The sequence below is a fragment of the Schistocerca americana genome, chromosome 7 (assembly GCF_021461395.2).
Source record: "Schistocerca americana isolate TAMUIC-IGC-003095 chromosome 7, iqSchAmer2.1, whole genome shotgun sequence".
NCBI classification, from domain to species: Eukaryota; Metazoa; Arthropoda; class Insecta; order Orthoptera; family Acrididae; genus Schistocerca; species Schistocerca americana.
The window spans coordinates 255,684,424-255,708,264 of record NC_060125.1 but is presented as its reverse complement, the minus strand read 5'-3'; the positions used below and the strand labels follow the sequence as shown (position 1 = coordinate 255,708,264).

At 43.1% G+C, this 23,841-nt stretch overlaps 1 protein-coding gene across 1 annotated transcript in view; it reads left to right on the top strand.

Annotated features, from left to right (window-relative positions):
* The window catches only part of LOC124622861 (putative methyltransferase NSUN7), a 160,939-nt gene that overhangs the window by 131,371 nt on the left and 5,727 nt on the right, over positions 1–23,841 (top strand). The window contains exons 9-10 of the mRNA XM_047148655.1: positions 6,892–7,065; positions 18,751–18,864. Coding sequence (XP_047004611.1) covers positions 6,892–7,065; positions 18,751–18,864 — 288 coding nt within the window. The remainder of the gene's footprint in view (positions 1–6,891; positions 7,066–18,750; positions 18,865–23,841) is intronic.

Genomic DNA, 23,841 nt, shown 5'->3' with positions numbered 1-23,841 from the left:
AAGGATGACCTATGCCATATCACGTTTATAATCTAGGTTTAAATGAAGTTTCATGAAAGAGAAAACTATCAAAAATGGTCTGCGGGGGCCCTCAATTATCTTTAATTACTTATGTAACTTGTCGTAAATTACAGTGGCTGATGTGGCTTCTGAATAATTATATAACAGAAAAATCATCGCGTTTCAGATTTTTAACTTCTTATAGCAAATGTGAATACCATGAAGTTTAATTGTTATCGACACTAGTATTACGTAAAAGGGGGATGTAACAGATGAGACTTCTGCAGTTCTGAGTGAAGCCTTATGACTATTACGCAGCATTGGGTGCGTTCATTACCTTGTCCTTGGTTAGGCAGCGTCAGGGGCGGCGGGCGGTGCAACTCCACACACCTCGCCGTCTCGGAAGCAACTCTTCTCTAACTTCTCCTTACAACAATTTACCGATGCTGGTTTCAGAAAAAGGTATCTGGCTGTGTTTTCAACTGACCAGTCAGGGTCTCAATGTTAACCTTAAGCTCCGCCTACAAAAATTCTGTCTATCCAATGAGAAACATTATACTTTTCGTGGTGGGGCAATGTTTTTAACATTTGCAACGTAACAGAGAAGCGTATAGTCTCACGCTAAAACTTGCAGCTGGTGTGGCCCTTTCGGTGTTATCATAAGATCTATACTGTTCTTCTGGAGGGCTCTATCTTTTAACATGGGCTGGGGGGTGGTCTTGGCGGTTGGCCGGCGATGTTGGTGTCTGTCCCTTATCGTAGGGCCTTCTAGCTTAACACGGTTCTGCTCTCGGCTTCGGTTCTCGTTTCTCCCCTCGGAACTGCGTCTGTTTCACGATGGGAAGGTATGACATGCATTTAGGCGTTCTTGTGTTAGTCTGTGGTATTCCATTTGCTCACTCGTTGATCGTATTACTTTGGTTAATTTAATGTCAGGATTTATTTGGAGCTATGTGACATACTGCCGGATTTGCTATCATGTCAGGGTTTTCATGGTAGGTGTTGGATTTGCCTGACACCTTACAAAGCTTCTCAGTCTCAAGAAAGTTAATTACTCTTGAACGGAGAATATCTTCAAGGATTCAGCAGCAAACAGAAATTAGTCTGTAATTTTGCGGATCTGTCCTTTTACCCTTCTTATACGAGGGTGAGTCAAATGAAAACCTTAAATATTTTTTAAAATATTATTTATTGTGCAGAAGTGGTACAAAGCTGTATCACTTTTCAACATGATCTCCCCCACGATGAATGCAAGTCTTCCAGCGCTTACAAAGTGTAGAAATTCCTTTAGAAAAATATTCTTTTGGTAGTCCGCACAACCTCTCATGCACCGCGTGGTGTACTTCTTCATCAGAACGGAACTTCTTTCCTCCGATTACGTCTTTGAGTGGTCCAGACATATGGAAATCACTTGGAGCAAGGTCTGGTGAGCATGGTGGATGAAGAAGACACTCAAAATGCAGGTCTGTGATTGTTGCAACTGTTGTACGGGCAGTGTGGGGCCTTGAATTGTCATGTTGCAAAAGGACACCTGCTGACAGCAATCCACGTCGCTTTGATTTGATTGCAGGCCGCAGATGTATTTTTAGGAGATCTGTGTATGATGCACCTTACGTCCCTCTAGGCATGTAATGCTCCAAAATGATGCCGTTTTCGTCCCAAAAGAGAGTCAGCATAACCTTCCCCGCTCGTGGTTTTGCTCGAAACTTCTTTGGTTATGGTGATGAGGAATGGCGCCATTCCTTGCTCGCTCTCTTCGTTTCCGGTTGGTGGAAGTGAGCCCAGGTTTCGTCACCGGTAACGATTCTTGCAAGGAAGTCATCACCTTCTCGTTCAAAGCACCGAAGAAGTTCTTCACAAGCATTTCAGGAGTTGGCTGCTGTGGCACCCATATTGCAGACACTTTGTGAAACTGGAGCATATCATGCACAATGTGGTGTGCTCACCCATGACTAATCTGTAAACATGCTGTAATGTCATTCAGTGTCACTCGGCGGTTTTCCTTCACTATGGCTTCAACTGCTGCAATGTTCTGTGGAGTCACAACTCGTTGTGCCTGACCTGGACGAGGAGCATCTTCCACTGAAGTCACACCATTTGCAAACTTCCTACTCCATTCATAGACTTGCTGCTGTGACAAACATGCATCACCGTACTAAACCTTCATTTGTCGATGAATTTCAATAGGTTTCACACCTTCACTACGCAAAATCCGAATAACAGAACGCCGTTCTTCCCTGGTGCAAATCGCAAGTGGGAGGGCCATCTTTATACTGATACTGCGACGATATGTGTGCATCTGCACTATGCTGCCACCTACAGGCCACTCGGCACGCTGTTTGTAGCACGCTTACCAACTTACAGGATAACGGCGCGAAATTTTGATTTGTTATTACAAATTTAAGGTTTTCATTTGACTCACCCTCGTATATGGAGTCACGTGCGCTTTTTTCCAGTCGCTTGGGACGTTGTGCTGGGCGAGAGATTCACGATAAATGTAAGCTAGGTAAGGGGCCAGTGTATAAAGCACTCTTTGTAAAATGGAACTGGGATTCCACCCGGCCCTGGTGATTTATTTGCTTCAAAACCTTTCACTTGCTTCTCTACATCAGGGATGCCTAGTATTATGTCGTCCATACGGGAGTCTGTCAGATGGTCAAATGACGAAATTTTCGTACGGCTCTCCTGTGTGAACGACTTCTTGAACGTGAAATTTAAAACTTCGTCTTTCGTTTTCCTATCTTCAACTGCCACGCCGACTGGTCAACAAGGGACCTGTCCCCAGTACGCCGCCATGCTCGCCGACAATCTGGGGTAGTATAGAACTGTCATTCATCGTTGAACACAGTGTGACGCCATTCATCAGCATTCCTTGCTTTTCTGTCACGGCACCACTCCAAATGCAGCCATTTGTGTTGGGGTGTTAACAGCAGCCTATGCACGCAATGATAATTCCTTGGTTGTTCACAGCCCTTATACACACTACCAGGCAAGGTAACTACACTGCTTATGAACAAAACTAACGCACTCTGATGGCCGCTTTAGTCTAGTTAAGTGCGTAATCCACTGACAGTTTTACAGTCGGTAACAGAATTTGTGAGACCCCTCACCTTGAAGTTATGTTGAACTGAGTAGCTTTCCTGTTCTCCGATACAGCATAACATGCAAGGAGACGCAATTTAGTTAGCCTGTACTAACAGAAATTAATTACAACTTAATATAATAATGTATAAAAAAGTCTTTTAATACAACATAGTATCTCAAATTGTTACAGCTTAACAGTATAACATGCATTTTTCGCTTTCGAAATGGTCGGTGTCTACATTCACTACACAGTCATATTGAAGTAGCATTACAGGACGGTCTACCATAAAATTATGCAAATGTAGAAATAGGGATAAATACATAACGAATTCCAGTTAATAAATCATATGGAGCCACAATTAAGTAAGTACAATTTAACGCAGTCTTCCCCTTGTGGGATGAACACTTTGCCCCTGAGCTAGCATACAGTTGCAGCAGACGTCGCGACCGTGTCGTCCCACTGATAGCTAAAACGTAGAATTCGCAATATATATGGCGAAGTAAGTTGTAGTTTTTGTTCACACGATCTTCCTCGACTCAAAAAACGTAACGATGCTACCTTTACGTTAGCTCACAACTGAGAATCATTCACAATTTTAAGTGAGAAGAAAATAACGAGCGATTCTACCAGGAAATAAATAATTGGTCAAATAGTTGCCAAACATAGTTTACAATGTTCCCCATTCTTCATTAGATTAGCGACAGAATACGTTTGCTCAGCTGATGTATTTCTTGAGCTATCTAGCGCTGGGGAAGTTCACACTTCAAAGACACAGCAACAGTGGTCGCCACCGCACTGAATCGGAGAAATACCTAGTAAAAGCCAATGAGTTTTGTTCGCATTTCTGTAATTACGATTTGGGTAATTATCGATAGTAACCGACTGCATCTATATCGAGCGTCATAAGTAGAGACCAGGGGATAATATTTGGGCTGCTCTCCTTTGCAACAACTGTTGTAGCCTTTTTTCTTTTTTTTTGCGCCGTAAGCAAACTTCAAACTGAAAAACTCATTCACCGAAAGCGATTAGCTTTTTAGCATCATCAGACGCTATTAACGTTTTGAGTAAATAATATCTATTTTAATTTTATGTACTTGAAAGCTCTTTTCCTTATGAATGCTATCATTTGTACAACCTTTAACCCGTTGTTGTTGTTGTTGTGGTCTTCAGTCCTGAGACTGGTTTGATGCAGCTCTCCATGCTACTCTATCCTGTGCAAGCTTCTTCATCTCCCAGTACCTACTGCAACCTACATCCTTCTGAATCTGCTTATTGTATTGATCTCTTGGTCTCCCTCTACGATTTTTACCCTCCACGCTGCCCTCCAATGCTAAATTTGTGACCCCTTGATGCCTCAAAACATGTCCTACCAACCGATCCCTTCTTCTGGTCAAGTTGTGCCACAAACTTCTCTTCTCCCCAATCCTATTCAATACCTCCTCATTAGTTACGTGATCTACCCACCTTATCTTCAGCATTCTTCTGTAGCACCACATTTCGAAAGCTTCTATTCTCTTCTTGTCCAAACTGGTTATCGTCCATGTTTCACTTCCATACATGGCTACACTCCATACAAATACTTTCAGAAACGACTTCCTGACACTTACATCTATACTCGATGTTAACAAATTTCTCTTCTTCAGAAACGATTTCCTTGCCATTGCCAGTCTACATTTTATATCCTCTCTACTTCGACCATCATCGGTTATTTTACTCTCTAAATAGCAAAACTCCTTTACTACTTTAAGTGTCTCATTTCCTAATCTAATTCCCTCAGCATCACCCGACTTAATTTGACTACATTCCATTATCCTCGTTTTGCTTTTGTTGATGTTCATCTTATAACCTCCTTTCAAGACACTGTCCATTCCGTTCAACTGCTCTTCCAAGTCCTTTGATGTCTCTGACAGAATTACAATGTCATCGGCGAACCTCAAAGTTTTTACTTCTTCTCCATGATTTTTAATACCTACTCCGAATTTTTCTTTTGTTTCCTTTACTGCTTGCTCAATATACAGATTGAATAACATCGGGGAGAGGCTACAACCCTGTCTCACTCCTTTCCCAACAACTGCTTCCCTTTCATGCCCCTCGACTCTTATAACTGCCATCTGGTTTCTGTACAAATTGCAAATAGCCTTTCGCTCCCTGTATTTTACCCCTGCCACCTTCAGAATTTGAAAGAGAGTATTCCAGTCAACATTGTCAAAAGCTTTCTCTAAGTCTACAAATGCTAGAAACGTAGGTTTGCCTTTTCTTAATCTTTCTTCTAAGATAAGTCGTAAGGTTAGTATTGCCTCACGCGTTCCAACATTTCTACGGAATCCAAACTGATCTTCCCCGAGGTCCGCTTCTACCAGTTTTTCCATTCGTCTGTAAAGAATTCGCGTTAGTATTTTGCAGCTGTGACTTATTAAACTGATAGTTCGGTAATTTTCACATCTGTCAACACCTGCTTCCTTTGGGATTGGAATTATTATATTCTTCTTGAAGTCTGAGGGTATTTCGCCTGTCTCATACGTCGTGCTTACCAGATGGTAGAGTTTTGTCATGACTGGCTCTCCCGAGGCCATCAGTAGTTCTAATGGAATGTTGTCTACTCCCGGCGCCTTGTTTCGACTCAGGTCTTTCAGTGCTCTGTCAAACTCTTCACGCAGTATCTTATCTCCCATTTCGTCTTCATCTACATCCTCTTCCATTTCCATAATATCGTTCTCAAGTACATCGCCCTTGTATAAACCCTCTATATACTCCTTCCATCTTTCTGCCTTCCCTTCTTTGCTTAGAACTGGGTTGCCATCTGAGCTCTTGATATTCATACAAGTGGTTCTCTTCTCTCCAAAGGTCATCCATATGAGTGCTAAAAGGAACTCGTTAAACGTCGGTTACACGATAAATCAGTCAAATCTAAAGGCCGTAAATTCAACTAAATTCCTAGGTATTACAATTACGAACAATTTAAATTGGAAGGAACACACAGAAATTGTTGTTGGGAAGGCGAACCAAAGACTGAATTTAATTGGCAGGATGTTTAGAAAATGTAACAGCCCTACTAAGGAGACTGCCTACACTACGCTTGTCCGTCCTCTTTTAGAATACTGCTGCGCGGTGTGGTATCCTTACTAGGTAGGACTGACGGAGTACATCGAAAAAGTTCAAAGAAAGGCAGCACGTTTTGTATTATCGCGAAATAGTGAGAGTGTCACAGAAGGATTTGGGATGGACATCATTAAAAGAAAGGCGTTTTTCGTTGCGACGGAATCTTCTCACGAAATTCCAATCACCAACTTTCTCCTCCGAATGCGAAAATATTTTGTTGACGCCGACCTACATAGGGAGGAACGATCACCAACATAAAATAAGGGACATCAGAGCTCGTACAGAAAGATATAGGTGTTCATTCTTCCTGCGCGCTATACGGGATTGGAATAATAGAGAATTGTGAAGGTGGTTCGATGAACCCTCTGCCAGGCACTTAAATGTGATTTGCGGAGTATCCATGCAGATGTAGATGTAGATGAGCAACGTTGAAGTGATTTCTGAAAATAAGTTGTGCAGTCTTCGGGATTCAGAATTAAGAAAATTATATTGCTCCAACCAAACACACAAGCCTTACAGCTCACGCGTCACATCGAGTGAAATGGTAGTGTCTCCACCGAGGCAACTGTAGTCTCTCCCCCTCCTCCTCCCTCCGTACTATATCTTAGAAGACAGCTACATTTTCTCTGTCCCACTCGTACCAGTTGGTCTTCTGTACACAGATACCAATAGTTGATTATGTCACGAGATCGTGTATGGCGTTACAGATCCAGGTGGTGCTGTACGAGACGCACTCTATCGTGGCTGCGGAGAACAGTGACATGGTGTCGAGGCTGGTGCGCGAGGTGAACCACGCGGCGCTGGAGCGGCACGCCGAGGAGCGTGGGAGGCCCCTGCAGCCCGGGGTGCCGCCCCCAGACCACCTCTTCCAGGACCTCCAGGTGGGCCTTGGCTCTTGTTGTAGTCGACGCTTGGTGCTGAACATTTCGTGTAAGTTATGTTGGGAAGAAGTGCGAAAGTTCTTCATAATTCATTTGGTGGATACAAATAAATTTGTGAAAAACATTCTACCCCAATCACCTTCAATTCACCCTCAATCATAAGTACAAGTAGTAGTAGAGTAGTCATGTGTAAGACTGCAGGAGATAAAAAGTCCTCCGTTATATATTTCCATTTTTATTCCCATGTTGCCCAACGAAATTACGAATCCAATTTCAGTTCGTCTTCTTTCTTGTTATTTCTTATTTTCCCACCATTCTTTCATCTTCTCTTCGTGTTGTCATCTCCGTTGTACTATTCACGCTGCTAATGATGTCTTATATTTACCCTAAAGGGATACTTTTAAATGTAGTAGTTTATTCTTACAAATTTTCTCTCTCTCCCCTTTACACCTAATTTTTGAGTTTTGTTTCATTTCAGACTCTTTTTGGTTGTTTCTCTGATCCAGACTGTTTTTAATTTCGTGTGCTAAAAACATTTTATCAGTCCTCACTCACTATTTAAAATTCTCCAAACAAGACGAACCTTCGTCTTAACATTAATTTCTCTTTATTCATAGACAAACATACAAAATGACATTTTGTTCATTATTATAGAATATAATTTGGAAACTACCGGTACGAACTTATAGTGCTAAAATATAAAAAAAATTACAGTGTCGAAAATTATGTGTACTTTTGAAATGAGCCCTACCAAATTGTGATCTGAGTAAATAAATTAACTGTTACTCATTAAAATGAACATAATTATGAACTAATGTAATCGTGGAAGCCGTATATATTAGCCCTTTGTATTTTACCTTACTCAGGTGGTTCTGTGTTTGCCTTTTGTTACTGCGGTGACAAACTTGGGAATGATGTAATGAACGTGAAAAAATGTAGCTGCAACTGCGCTACACTTTTCTGGCGCGCCACTTCTCATTTCTGTAAGCTATGCTCTTTGATACCCATTACCTTATAAGCTTTACCAGTACCTACTCTCTCCACCTCAGATTCTTTAAAGATTCGAAGTGCCACATGTAAAACACCTTGAAACGTCCGATTACTTTACAAATGAGTTACTGCATTAAATATTAAGGCATGAAAAACCTTTACGCTTTAAGATGCAAAACTCTGATTTTGTTTTGCTTTTATTTGTTTCGGATTATTCATCCATAAATAATGAAAAAGTCAGAACCAAAAATGGTAAACCAAAAAAGTGATAACACCTTTATTTCCTTTATTTGTTCACGTAAGACCTTTTTCGCGAATAGGGCATAGTGTCAAGCCGTTTATTTTCGGCTTGATCACAGCAAAATGAAATTACAAAGGGAAAATTTATAAAATGTTCGAAATTAAGTTTAATGTTCGTTGGGAGTCACTAAGTGCTCTCTTTATCAAATACTAGCCGAGTATACTGTGGGTAATTTACGCTCCATTTAAAAAAAAAAAAACTTAGTGTTTCAAGCATCTCAGTGTTAATGATGGCTTATCTCCTGAACTATCTGTTGTGGCGTAACAAGACAGCTACGCCACACTGAAGTAGCCGAAAGGCACGCGTAATCTCACGTTGGCTAAAGAGAGGTCTGAAACAGGATACGTAATGAATGGTAGCAAGAAAAGTACGTAGCTGCTATAATACTTAACTTATAATCCTTCATTTGAATACAGCATTCCTTGATGATACAAGTGAGACTCTATCTTAAAATGGTTAATGGCGCCTTGCTAGGTCGTAGCCATTAACTTAACTGAAGGCTATTCTAACTATCTCTCGGCAAATGAGAGAAAGGCTTCGTCAGTGTAGTCGCTAGCAAAGTCGTCGTACAACTGGGGCGAGTGCTAGTCCGTATCTCGAGACCTGCCTTGTGGTGGCGCTCGGTCTGCGATCACACAGTGGCGACACGCGGGTCCGACATGTACTAAATGGACCGCGGCCGATTTAAGCTACCACCTAGCAAGTGTGGTGTCTGGCGGTGACACCACATTCCTCCCCCGCAAATCGGCGAACGGTCGTGTTATAAGGCTTCCGCCCACCGTGGGGAGGACCCCATGTTGACGTATGCGATGAGGTGGGGAGCCTAACAACAGGCGAGGCTGTGCCACCCGCACCCGGCCATTCGGTCCGAGGGGAGCTAGGAAACGCCTGGAAACCTAGTCCAGGGTGCACGTCAACATGCGGTGTATGCGCCCGTAAATAGACAGGAGGGGCCGAAGGGTCGACCTCCATTGCGTCGGGGTATCCGACGCGCGAAGACGCCATGTGGTCCGGAGCGGGCAAGAGTTCCATGGCGGAGGACAGCTGGTCACGGGAAGCGATCGGCGGCGCGTGACCCAGGGAGGCACTTGGCGGCTGCAGCGAAGCGTCGAATGCGGGCGGCGCCGGCGGGAGAACAGGCGGCGACGGCGGCGGCTGCGGCGGCGCGTCGCCATGGGGCAAAATGGAAGGCATCGTCGGTAACACCTGGGGATGAGGCGAGCCAGTAGATGGGTTCCCAGGGCGCTGACCGGACGGCACCGTCGCTGAAAGCAGACGGCGAGCGGCAGAACCCGTGCGACGACAGAGGCGCAGCTGATTGAGATGCCGACGCACCTCACCAGAGGCCCCCAAAACCAAATACATCGCGCCGCCGAGGCAGCGAAGAATGCGCCCTGCGAGCCAACGCTGTGAACCTCGATAGTTGCGATAGAATACAACGTCGCCTGGAGCAAAAGCAGAAGTCTGCCGCTGCACAGGAACCTGATGCGGCGGGTGCAGCAAAGACATCAAGGTTCGATGAGGACGACCGTGGAGCAACTCAGCCGGCGAGCGACCATCTCGGGGCTGAGAGCAATACGATGACAAAAAGAGCAACAACGCGTCCTCCCGAGAATGCGACTCTTTCAACTTCAACATCTGTGACTTGAAAGTCCGGACCAATCGTTCAGTGGCACCATTTGACTGAGGCGAAAACGGCGCGGATGTCAGACGTTGAATACCATTGGCCTGGCAGAATGACTGAAATTCTGCGGACATGAATTGTGGGCCATTGTCGGAAACAATAGTCTGCGGAAGACCTTCAATGCAAAAGATAGCAGACAACGCTTGGATGGTGGCAGTTGACGTCGTGGAAGACATCCGGACAACAAAAGGAAAATTACTGAAGGCATCTACCAGAACCAACCATCGAGCATTCCACAATGGACCAGCAAAATCGATGTGCAAGCGTTGCCAAGGGGAAGTGGCTTTTGGCCATGCAAAGACTTTCCGCGGCGGTGCGGATTGTTGTTCGGCACACGCCATGCAAGAAGAACACATATTCGTAATCGCAGCATCGATTCCGAACCAAGTACAGTGCTGACGAGCAAGTTGTTTCGTTTGCACTATACCCCAATGTCCTTGGTGAAGAAGCCGTAAGACAGAGGACTGTAACGAACGTGGGACCACGACTCTGGACTGATCATTATCAGAACGCAACAACAAAACACCACGTCGTACAAAAAGTCTCTCCTTATGAGCAAAAAATCTGCGAACCAACGGATCCTCGATCCGAGACTTTGACAAAGGCCATTGCGTAGCAACAAAACGCAAAACGGTAGCAAGGACAGGGTCAGCAGCTGTGGCTGTAGCTACACGACGAAAATCAATCAGAAACGATTCGACCACTTCATCGGTTTCCGAATCAATGAACATGCAAGCAAGTTCGGAAGAATCGAATGCTCTATCCTCAGCAACAGGCAAATGGGACAACGCATCAGCGTTTCCGTGCTTAGCAGTGGACCGATACAAGATATCGTAGCGGTACTGCGAAAGGAAAATAGACCAGCGAATGAATTTCTGCGCTGCACGCGGAGGTACAGGCTTGTTCGCATGAAAAAGCGACGTCAAAGGTTTGTGGTCTGTGATGATGGTAGAGTGACGACCATACAAGAAATCATGGAACTTAGTAACACCAAACACGAGAGCCAAAGCTTCTTTCCCTATCTGCGAGCAATTTCTTTGCACAGACGAGAGCAATTTGGACGCAAAGGCAATAGGGCGATCATGCGAGCCAACTTTGTGCGCAAGCACAGCACCGATCCCGAAATCCGATGCAACTACCATCAACAAAAGGGGGTTTCTGGGGATCGAATGGCGTAAAGCAAGTATTAGAAAGCAACGCCGATTTCAACTGGCGAAAGGCGCGTTCGCATTCTGTCGTCCAGACGAACGGAACACCTGTACGGCGTAAGCGATGAAGCGGAGCTGAAAAGGAAGAGGCATTGCGCACATTCACTCACACCTTTAGATCCCAAATCGTGAAATGTTCTTGCGACCTCATCACGCAATGCGTGGGGAACATTGGGCGCTCTGAAAAGTTTCGGTTGCGCGTTGACTTTCAGTTCTAAATGTGCTTCATAATTCTTAGCGCAACCAAGGCCCGATGCAAAAATGTCTGCAAATTCTTCACACAGACGAGAAACACTGTCTGAAGGCACAGTCTGATTCACTGATAGGACCTGATTTACAATAGACAAGTTAAACAATTGAAATAAATCTAAACCAAACAAGTTCACTGCAGTGGATGAACGAAGAACGTAAAATGAAACAAGTTTTGTTTGTCCCTTGTATGTTGCAAGAAGAGTGCACTGTCCTAACACAGGGATCTGCTGTCCTGAATATGTAGTGAGCTTAACAGTTGCGGCACGCAACGGAGGTTTGTCCAGTTGTCTGTACGTGTCGTGATTGAGCAATGAAACTGCAGCTCCGGTATCGAGCTGGAATGGTATCACCGTGCCATTAAAGTCCAAATCTACAAAAAGTTTATTGTCCTGCTGATGACAAGAGCGACTGTCTCGTCAATTGGAACTGACACTGGTACAGAAGCACTTGCGACTTGACGCGATTTCCTGCGACGTCGACGCACACTTTGTGTGGGACGAACACAGTCACTGATAGAGCAAGTGGCACCGGACGAAGTGGAATTAACTACATGAATGTCCATGGGCGAAGGTGCACGAGCCTGAGTGTCTTTGGTTCGATTCTGGCGTGAAGCAAAGGGCCTGGAATGATGAAGAGTGTCTGATCTGAGCTTTTTCTGGCAAACACTTTGAACATGCCCTTTCTTATTACAGAAAAAGCAAATAGCCTGGCGTGACGGGCAATTGTCACGCGAATGTCTAGTAGCACACCACGGGCATGATTTCACTGCATTTGTGTGCTGGCGTGGCACACCTGGTTTAGAGCGTGGCGGCAGCTGCGTGGACGTGCGCGAGGGCAGTTTACCGGGCCGCGCAGCGCGCCCGGCGGACTGGTTAATGTTGCACACGGCTGGCGAAGTTGCAAATGATTCCTGTGCAAAGTCAAGCGTGTCCTGTCTATCCAATATGTCTATCACTTGCTGAAGGGAGGGATTAACTAGTTTCAAAATTTGCTCCCGTATACGAACATCAGAAACGTTCTGTGCAATTGCATCACATACCATCGTATCTGAATAAGGGAGTCCACATTCACACTCAAAAGCACAATCCCTTGTAAGGCCTTGCAATGTTGCAACCCACTCCCTATTAGTTTGACCGGCCGTACGTTTTGTACGAAAGAAAGTATACCTTTTTGCAACTACATTAACTGCTTCTTTGAAATAGGCGTCCAATGCCGACAAAATTTCTTCGTAGGACAGAGTTGCTACGTCGCGTCGGGGAAACAACTTCACTATCACATGGTACGTTTGTACCCCTACACACGCCAATAAATGAGGCTGCCGCTCGTTACCTTGAATTCTGTAGGCGGCGAGATGAAATCCAAACTGGCGTGACCACTCCGTCCAGGATTCCACGTCTGGGTCGTAGGGCCTAAAAGGCGGTGCAACTGCGAGTTGTGGCTGCAGTAGCGGTGAAGCGGAGGCTGCCGCATCGTTGTGCAGTGCACGTTGACCCTGGACGAGCTTTCCAAGGGCATCCAATAACGCCTGCGTCTGCTGATTCTGCAAGCGATAAAATTCGAACAGTACATCTGGAGATTGTGGCGAAGCCATGACACAAGTAAATGTAAGCAATTAGAAAGAACAAGACCCTTTCCGTTGACTCGTCGCCAACTGTTGTGGCGTAACAAGACAGCTACGCCACACTGAAGTAGCCGAAAGGCACGGGTAATCTCACGTTGGCTAAAGAGAGGTCTAAAACAGGATACGTAATGAATGGTAGCAAGAAAAGTACGTAGCTGCTATAATACTTAACTTATAATCCTTCATTTGAATACAGCATTCCTTGATGATACAAGTGAGACTCTTATCTTAAAATGGTTAATGGCGCCTTGCTAGGTCGTAGCCATGAACTTAGCTGAAGGCTATTCTAACTATCTCTCGGCAAATGAGAGAAAGGCTTCGTCAGTGTAGTCGCTAGCAAAGTCGTCGTACAACTGGGGCGAGTGCTAGTCCATATCTCGAGACCTGCCTTGTGGTGGCGCTCGGTCTGCGATCACACAGTGGCGACACGCGGGTCCGACATGTACTAAATGGACCGCGGCCGATTTAAGCTACCACCTAGCAAGTGTGGTGTCTGGCGGTGACACCACACTATCAGTGTGTCACACAATGATATAATTTTGCAGGCACATTGAGTGATAAAAGTGGATGCTGTCTGCAAAAGTGTTGCCAATATAATTAGTAGAAAAGAAGCAATAGATTAAATCGCCATGTCTAATGCTGAAGTTTTAATGTATGAAAAGCGAAGATGTAATAAGTGATAAACTAATTTCGTTTGATTATTTGGGGGAGGAAGGTGTCAGTGAGAAAAGATTTAGAAGTGGCTTGAAATTATGGCTAAGTTTAATTGAAAGTCACTAAGTGCTCCCATTCTCAAATTCTAGGTGAATGTTACAGACCCATATCATTAACGTCGATATGCAGCAGGATTTTTGAACATATATTGTGTTCGAACGTTATGTATTACCTCGAAGAGAACGGTCCATTGACACACAGTGAACACAGATTTAGAAAACATCTTTCCTGTGAAACACAACTAGCTCTTTACACACACGAAGTGTTGACTGTTATTGACAAGGGATTTCAAATTGATTGCGTATTTCTAGATTTCCAGATAGCTTTTGACACTGTACCTCACAAACGTCTTTTAGTCAAATTGGGTGCTTATGGAATATCGCTTCAGTTAAGTAACTGGATGATGTCTTCTAGTAACTGACGGAAAGTCATCGACTAAAATAGAAGTGATTTCTGTCGTTCACCAGGGTAGCTTTATAGGCCGTCTGCTGTTCGTTATGTATATAAACGATTTAGGAGATAATCTGACGAGTCGTCTTAGGTTGTTTTGCAGCTGATGCTGTCGTTTATCGTCTAGTAAAGTCATCAGAAGATGGTGCGAAAATTGGCAGTTGACCCTAAATAACAAGAAGTGTGTGGTCATCCACATGAGTGCTTCGGTTACGCGATAAATCAGTCAAATCTAAAGGCCGTATATTCTACTAAATACCTGGGAATTACAATTACGAACTACTTAAATTGGAGACTGATGACCTTAGATGTTAAGTCCCATAGTGCTCAGAGCCATTTTGAACTTAAATTGGAAAGAACACATAGAAACTGTTGTGGGGAAGGCAAACTAGAGACTACGTTTTATTGGCAGAACACTTAGAAAATGTAACAGAACTACTAAAGAGACAGCCTGCACTACGCTTGTCCGTCCTCCTTTGGAGTATTGCTGCACGGTCTGAGATCCTTACTAGATAGGATGAATGGAGTACATAAAGTTCAAAGAAGAGCAGCGCTTTTTGTATCTACGCGAAATAGGGAGGAGAGCATCACTGACATGATACACGATTTGGTGTACTTAAATTTTCGAATTGTATATAATAAAAAAGAAGAGTTAAAGATTTACGCTGATGCAGATTTCGCAGGTGATAACCGGACAAGGCGCTCAACAACTGGAATTCTTGCAAAGTACTCAGGTGGTGCAGTGTCATGGACAAGTCAGTTGCAGAAAGTAGTGGCCACATCCACAACCGAGGCGGAAATAATTGCAGCTAGTGAAGGAGTAAAAGAGTTAGTTTGGTTACGTCGTCTGCTATCAGAATTAGTAGAAATGTCGGGGCAGCCTCCAGTTCTTTATTGCTGTCACGAGTGTTCTGTGGACACTCTGCTGCCCAGTGACCTAATTGTTTGCATTTATTACACGGAAACTTCTGTTTTAATTGTGTCTTCGTCATCTTTACTTGCTGATTACTTGTTTGCCGTTTTCTTGTTTTAGAAACGACAAAAGCTGCACTTCTGTTAACGTCTTGTTCACGCAGTTCAATAGTATAGAGTTTTTCAATCAATAAATTCAAGCTTTGCTTTTCTGTCGGTATCGTATCCCAGAGATCCTTAAAATTGTCGTAGTCTTTTCCCAGTGTAGACAAAATTCGACCATTTAAGATTCTTTCAGCTAGCGTATTTTCTTCATGTTTTGATAATTCATCGTTCAGGTCCACAAATAACTTTTACAGTTTGGCGACATGTGCACTAATATCTTCCGATTCATCACGTTTAGCACGGAAAAATGTTTCAATCAACATATTCAAACGCTGAGTGCTGCTACGTTGAAATCGGGCGCGTAATTTGTCCCAGATTTCTTTAGCATTCTTGCACGTTAAGACGAGTTCTGCAACAGGTTTACTTAGCGCACTTGCTATAAGACTTGCTGCCTTTGCGTCGTCCTTGAGCCATTCCACATACGCTTCTTTTTGTTGACTTGTCGCATCTTGCGGCAACTCTACACGTTCACGTGTACCGTTAATAATATCTTCTAGTCCATATGAACGTAGCACCATAGAAATATGCCATTTCCATTTGGCCCAGTCGTCAGGTCCTTCAAGCTTATCAATGCCGACCTTATAATCGCCGCTAGCAGTCATGTTTCTTTACAGACATACGCTCATTTCAAATATTGTTTTAATTAAACTGTGTTGTTTGCCTTTACACGTGTACTGGGCCTATAACCTGATGAAAAATATTATTTAAAGGCAAGAAAACATTTTATTAGCTTTGTAATTACACCCTGGATACGAAAAAAAAACACATTTACTGTAAGAAAAAACACAGAAGTTACACACAAGCCAAGAATAAAGATATTGACAGCAGAGTCATGGAGCAGCACATAAATATAGACGTCAAGGAATTTTTTCTTTTCTTTTAACACTTCCTCCAAAAGAAAAGAAAAAATTCCTTGACGTCTATATTTATGTGCTGCTCCATGACTCTGGTGTCAATATCTTTATTCTTGGCTTGTGTGTAACTTCTGTGTTTTTTCTTACAGTAAATGTGTTTTTTTTCGTATCCAGGGTGTAATTACAAAGCTAATAAAATGTTTTCTTGCCTTTAAATAATATTTTTCATCAGGTGTTTTTCATTTCGGCGGAATCTTCTCACGGAACTTCAGTCAGCAACTTTTTCCTTCAAATGCGAAAATATTTTGTTGACGCCGACTTACACAGGGGGAAACGACCATGATAATGAAAGAAGGGAAATCAGAGATCGCACGGAAAGATACAAGTGTTCGTTTCTTCCGCACGCTGTTCGAAATTGGAATAATAGAGAATTATTGCGAAGGTGGTTCGATGAACCCTCTGCCAGGCACTTAAGTGTGATTTGCAGAGTATACGTATAGATGTAGGTGTAGATGAATATAGCATGCGTAATTTGCGAGCTGTGAGTCACACTGCCTCAATACATTTACACAGTTTCTGATTGTAATACTGTTAAACCTATAACGTAAGGTGATACCTCTTCATCAGTAGATTATGACAGTATTTTAAATTTTAAAATACGATCAATAATTATATGAAGGACTGAGAAGAAATTTTTGCTGCCCCTGGAAGTCGTTAGTTAGGTTACCTGCAGCTGTAAGTGGGTTACCGTTTTGGCCATTCAGTGATACAGAGTGGGATGACGATGCAATATCCTGTAGATAATTAACTTTTTCTAGAGGATTTGCTAAAATAATGTTCAGAGTTATTCTCTTACAGGCGGGGGACACTGCGTTCTTCTGTTTAGTTTTCTTTAAAAACTGGGGGGACGTGTTTCTTCGTTTGCATTCAGTTTAAATAATATAAAAAAGTTCCACATACATTGCATATTTTTATAACTATTAGTATGTAGGTCAGATTTTTCAGTACAACTGCAGCCAAAGAGTATGATACCTGGAACAGACAAAACAGAACTTTTATACACTTATAGAATCGATTGTCCAAGTTACTATCCAGGTGTAGCCTATTCGAATTTACTAGAAACTCATGGGTCCAGAAATCATAATACTTAGGAAATTTGGACATTCCTGCGTTGTTAAAAACTGCCGTATTTCGAAATGCCAAATTAATGTCGGTAGATTCCTCAGTACACATAGATCGACCGTCGCCGCTAGTATCAATACTTTTACGAAGGTCGTATTTTACGTTAAGTTTGGTTCATGCTTTGCTCGAGGGACGTGACATCGCAGGACTTCCATCCGCATAGCGAAATAGGGTTGGAAAGGGAGGCATGTTTGAGGCGTTTGCTAACGAGATGCTCTGAGAATCGGACACAGAAGAAGAGCGCGAGCAGTCCACGTGGTACTTCATGTCAGTGCTCTGTGTGCAGCTGGCTCAAACGCCGTAATACTGACAAATGGAGGTTACTGCATGTACAACCGAGGTGTAGCGAGCTCAGTTGAGTGTGAATTGCTACGTCTTATTTTTGGGTCTACGTAGTTGCAAAATCATGCCACTTTCTACTACACTGGATCATTTTGTTTTAATTCAATAACGTGCGCTCCCGCCTGCCCATTGAGTGAGTGACTATGAGCTTTGCTGATACCAGTAATTAGCTCAGTAATATTCCTGTGTAGAAGATTTATTTATTAGTAACCAGGAATCATTTATTTAGACTTCCCATAACTTAGTCATCCATTTAATCTGACTACTGCGTCTCAACTATCAGTGACTCTGAGTTTCTGTAACTTTTATTACTGTACGACAGTGCAATGTCGCTATTGAACTATATAGTTCTAAACAAAGTTGCTTAGCATGTCCGAAGGAACAGACACTGCATTGACGATCAACAGCCGCATTTTAATTAAAAAGTGATTCGCAAATTGTGATTATAGTTCCGCATCATCTGTAGAATATTTCAGAACAAAAGAAAATTTGTCGTCAGTCGCCTAGACTTAGAACTACTCAAACCTAACTAACCTAAGGGCATCACACACATCCATACCAGAGGCAGAATTCGAACCTGCGACCGTAGCAGCAGCGCGGTTCCGGACTGAAGCACCTAGAACCGCTCGGTCACAGCAGCCGGCTGTTTAAGGAGACCTCTAGCGAAAGGAGAAAAGCCGTTTCGTGTCCGGGTCCGACACACATTTTAATTTGCTCTGAAATATTCTACAGCTGATGCAGAACCATAATCGCAATTTGAGAATCATTTCTTAACTTTTATTATACCTATGTTGTAAAATAAAGGATAAACATAAGAAATGCTAATATTTTCCTTTCACGAGACCTTGGCCAGCTTCTCTTTCACGATGCCTGTCAATATGTAACATATAAAACATACAGGAAGAACACTTTATCTAAAAAATGATCCTTTCATCGTACAAAATGGTAGATTCGAAACACAACCCAGTGTTTTGCAAGAAAAAACGAGGATCACTTTTCCTTGCTTTCAGGTGCCACCCTGCGATCTGTTCGAAGTTGGTACACTCCCTGATATGGGCCCCAATGGCGAAGATCACCATAACTTCGAAGAAGAGGGTTGCTATCTGGCCGTCCTCCAGAGAAAGGTAACTCTACTAATTATAACAAGGATACCAAATGGCAGTTTTTTTTTTTTTTTTTTTTGAAAAGGTTAGTGAAGCATAACGGAACAACGGCGTTTCTTTCATATGTGCTATCTCTCAGATATTGTTAGAACCATATCGAGAGGCTGAGGCGAAGTATCGAACAATGCATCGACGCCATTACGCGCAGTGTTCCTGCATCTTGGTTAAAAAAAAATGGCTCTGAGCACTATGGGACTTAACTGCTGAGGTCATCAGTCCCCTAGAACGTAGAACTACTTAAAACTAACTAACCTAAGGACATCACACACAACCATGACCAAGGCAGGATTCGAACCTGCGACCGTAGCGGTCGCGCGGTTCCAGACTGTAGCCCTAGAACCGCTCGGCCACTCCAGCCGGCTGCATCTTGTTTCAAGTGTTTTTCTTGCGTGTATCCGCGATACGCAGATGTTAATATCTCATAAATAACTAAATATTGGTTAGTTACAGTTAAACTAAATCATTACCATTCTCTTGATTGTATGCTAAGCACCATTTTTACATAGTTTAAATATTATTTGTATCCATGCAAGAGGCTGTAGCAGTTGTAATAACTGAAGAATGGACTATAAGAAAGCAGCAGCTCAGTTCAACTTTCCTCACACCTCATCAGACTCTTATGCAAAGAAAAAATGTGAAAACAAAGATTGTTGTATCAAAAAAAGCAGTGGCATGTTTAATTATGTTTTTACTTTACAATAAAAGGCTAAATTAGTCGGGTATTTGGCTATAATGGAAACTAAAAATATTTAGTCTAACGATTAACGAACTTCGAGAATCAGCCTATGAATTGGCTGTTCGTAACAATTTACTTCTCTCAGTTTGGCAACGACAGAAAAGTATTATTGCAGTGGGTAAGAGGATTTTTGCGACTCCATGAAACACTGAGTTTACGGAAATCAGAAGCGACTTAAGTGGCTCGAGCTACGTGTTGTAATAAATCAGCAATTGACAAATTCTTTGATTTGCAGGTTAGTGTTGTCGATGAGAGCAATTTTGTTGAGGCTCGAATATCAGCAAACCCTAGATGTCACTGAAGAATACATGCTCTGAAACGGCGTAGGAAATTGGGGACTTTCACCTCAGCTGAAAGAGGTGATAATGTGACAGTGACGATCTTCTTTCTCACATTTAGTATGTACGTCCTTCCAAGGGAACAGTGAGGCAGGAGTTCCAGACTGGTCTCCCAGCCGGTTCGCTATCAGAGATTCACGACATGGGTGAATAAATAAAATCCAGGTCTTCTCACTCTTGACGAGAATTCTCTCACACAAAAAAATTGGAACTAATCGAGCTAGCAAGAAATACCGGGACTATACTTTTGCGTTTGCCGCTGCCAACCTCTCACAGAGTCTAGCAGTTGAATACAGCCTATCTGAAACCTCTTAGCAAGTGTTACGAGCATAAAATTCATAAATAGTTAAGACCATATCCCGAAAAAAAACGATCACATTGTTTGAAATTGCTACCTTGCTTGGCAGTACACATTTGCAGTCATCAACAACGTTAAACGCTATTAATGGTTTTCGAAAATCTAGAATATGGACTGTTGAGAGGAATGTCTTTAGAACTGAAGATTTCCTACCATCAGCAACCACTGATAATGAGCTGCAAACTCCAAAGAAAACTTAAGCAAGACCTAAAACATCGGGACTGGGGCCTCCTCCATAGCTGAAACACCCACATCACACTCATGCAACGTGCCTCCTTATGGAATGGCAATACCTTCAAAATATATACACATAAAAAAAAGTTTTGCGTCACCACGGTTCCCAGAACTCATGAAGATAAACGCTGACTGTGTATATTGTATAGCAGACACAGTTCCTTTGCCTGTTTACAGATGTCACTAAACCCGCCCAAAGATGTAAACAACCGGTTCGATCGCGTCCACATTGTTATTTTGTGCCAGGAAGGGCTCTCAACAATGATAGTGTCCAGGCGTCTCGGAGTGATCCAAAGCGATGTTGTTAGGACATGGAGGAAAGACAGAGAGACAGGAACTGTCGATGACATGCCTCGTTCAGGCCTCCCAAGGGCTACTATTGCAGTGGATGACCGCTACCTACGGATTATTAGGAACCCTGACAGCAACGCCACCATGTTGATTAATGCTTTTCGTGCAGCCACAAGACGTCGTGTTACGACTCAAACTGTGCGCATTAGGCTGCATGATGCGCAACTTCACTCCCGACGTCCATGGCGAGGTTCACCTTTGCAACCATGACACCATGCAGAGCGGGACAGATGGACCCAACAACATGCCTAATGGACCGCTCAGGATCGGCATCACGTTCTCTTCACCGATGAGGATCGCATATGCCTTCAACAAGAAAGTCGACGGAGACGTGTTTGGACGCAACCCGCTCAGGCTGAACGCCTTAGACACACTGTCCAGCGAGTGCAGCAAGGTGGAGGTTCCTTGCTGTTTTGGGGTGACATTATGTGGAGCCGACGTACACCGGTGGTTGTAATGGAAGGCGCCGTAACAGCTGTACAATACGTGAATGTCATCCTCCGACCGATAGTACAACCATATCGGCAGCATACTGGCGAGACATTCATGTTCGTGGACGACAATTCGCGTCCCCATCGGGGGCATCTTGTGAATTACTTCCTTCAGGCTGAATGGCTGAATGGCTATGAGCACTATGGGACTTAACAGCTGAGGTCATCAGTCCCCTAGAACTTAGAACTACTTAAACCTAACTAACCTAAGGACATCACACACATCCATGCCCGAGGCAGGACTCGAACCTGCGATCATAGCGGTCACGTGGTTCCAGACTGAAGCGCCTAGAACCGCACGGCCACACCGGCCGGCTACTTCCTTCAGGATAACGACATTGCTCGACTAGAGTGGCCAGCATCTTCTTCAGATATGAACCCTATCGGACATGTCTGGGATAGTTTGAAAAGGGCTGTTTATGGACGACATGACCCACCAATCACTCTGAGGGATCTACGCCGAATCTCCGTTGAGGAGTAGGACAATCTCGACCAACAGTGTCTTGATGAACTTGTGGATAGTATGCCACGACGAATACAGGCATGAATCAATGCAAGAGGACGTGCTACTGGGTATTAGAAGTACCGGTGTGTACAGCAATCTGGACCACCACCTCTGAAGGTCTCGCTGTTTGGTGGTACAACATGCAATGTGTGGTTTTCATGAGCAGTGATGTTTATGTTGATCTCTATTCCAATTTTCTGTACAGGTTCCGAAACTATTGGAACCGAGGTGATGCATAATGTTTTTTGATGTGTGTAGTTTCCAAGTTTCCCGTCCAGAGAGCATACTACCTGTTTCGAAAATAGCAAAGAACAACAAAAGGGTGTCAATAAATACAGGTAAAATAGTTATTTTGACCTCTTATCCTTACAATAAAAGCAGAGGTTGAAGAAACTAAGAAGAAATCTAAGCCGTATAGCCCTAAGTCCGCAAAAAGGCAGCTTGAATTAGTTCATGTACCAGAAAGAGTCTGAAGAAGAATGCAAGAAGTGTAAAGCTACATCTGCATCGTCAATAACTAAGAAGAGAAGCTCCAAAACATCCTCATTTACGTCTAACGGTAGTGGTCAATTCAAAGAAGCCGATGAATGCCTTTATTGTTTTGATTACTTTGAATAGAGCTGGAGCAAATGTACTGTGTGCGTCAAGTCGGCTCGCAATCCACGTGCAGGTGTCGACAGTGAGGACGAGGCTAACCACGTACGCAATTTACGCAAAGCATAAAATTTTATAAGCCATTCACAACTAGATTTTGTACGTGAAATAAATACAGTGTGCTCGGAAATTTCCGTTATAAACGAGTTCGATTTGTAGAGGGGAGTGAGTTCATAATATTTTGAAGAGGAACCAATGTCCGAGAACGTATCCTTCCAATGCTGCAGCTGTTTGAAATCAAGTCGACAGGTAGGTATGCAACACGGTAGTCATAGTGGGGATGGTTATGTCGGATCTGCTGATGTCATTTAATGTCTATCTTACCTCCCTGACGTGGTTCGAGCCTCATTCATGCGTCTGTGAGTGTTAGAGGCGCATGGTTGAAAACACGTTTCCAGAATACACCGACCAGAGCCTTCTATGTGGCGAAAGTCACGGTAGTGGAATAGTTGGTCGTTGTCTTTATAAAGATATTCCTCCACAAAGTACGACCCATCGCATACCCTTTGCACCACAAGTACACAACGGCTTCGAGAAATGGGTACCTTCACCGTCAGCAGGCGTGACTGTGATACTCCAAGAATACAACGAACATCCGAATTGGAAGAGTGTTTGTGAAAACTTATTAAGTTCTCTTTTTGTTTCTTTGGTTATTAGTGAGTGGCACTGTAAAAACAAGTGTTGTACTGGTTCACGCCAAATAAAGTACTTGTAAAAGTGGTCGCGTTACCAACATGTTACGAAACTGATATAGCACGGAAACGGTACGTTTCCGGACATGGGTTCCTATTCAAAGTGTTACGTACGCACTCCCCTCTACAAAACTTTGTAACGGAGATTTTCGAACATCCTGTTCAAGCTGTTAGATATTCATTTACGACTAATTTGTATATGTGAAATATTACTCCCCATTTCTCGGGTTTTACAATAAAATGTGAAATTAGATAATTAAATACTAATAAGGTGTGGTTTTCACGAAATTAATATTATGCAAAGAAGTGAACTAGTTTAATGATTTATTATAATTTGTTGTACCTTGGTATGACGTGAAAATTCTGCCACTACGTGGTATTGAGGACTCAAACATCAGTATCGATAGAACTATGCGGCACGTCGGCAGTTGTCCTTCCTTTAGTGAATTAAAGTGGCTCAGAAACTTAAAAATCGATTTTCTCAAGAATGTCTTAATTCGTGTCGAACTGCTCTAGGAGATTGTGCAAATCGATGTTTGAGTTCTCAACTTTATGTATTATAAATATAAAAAAATTACA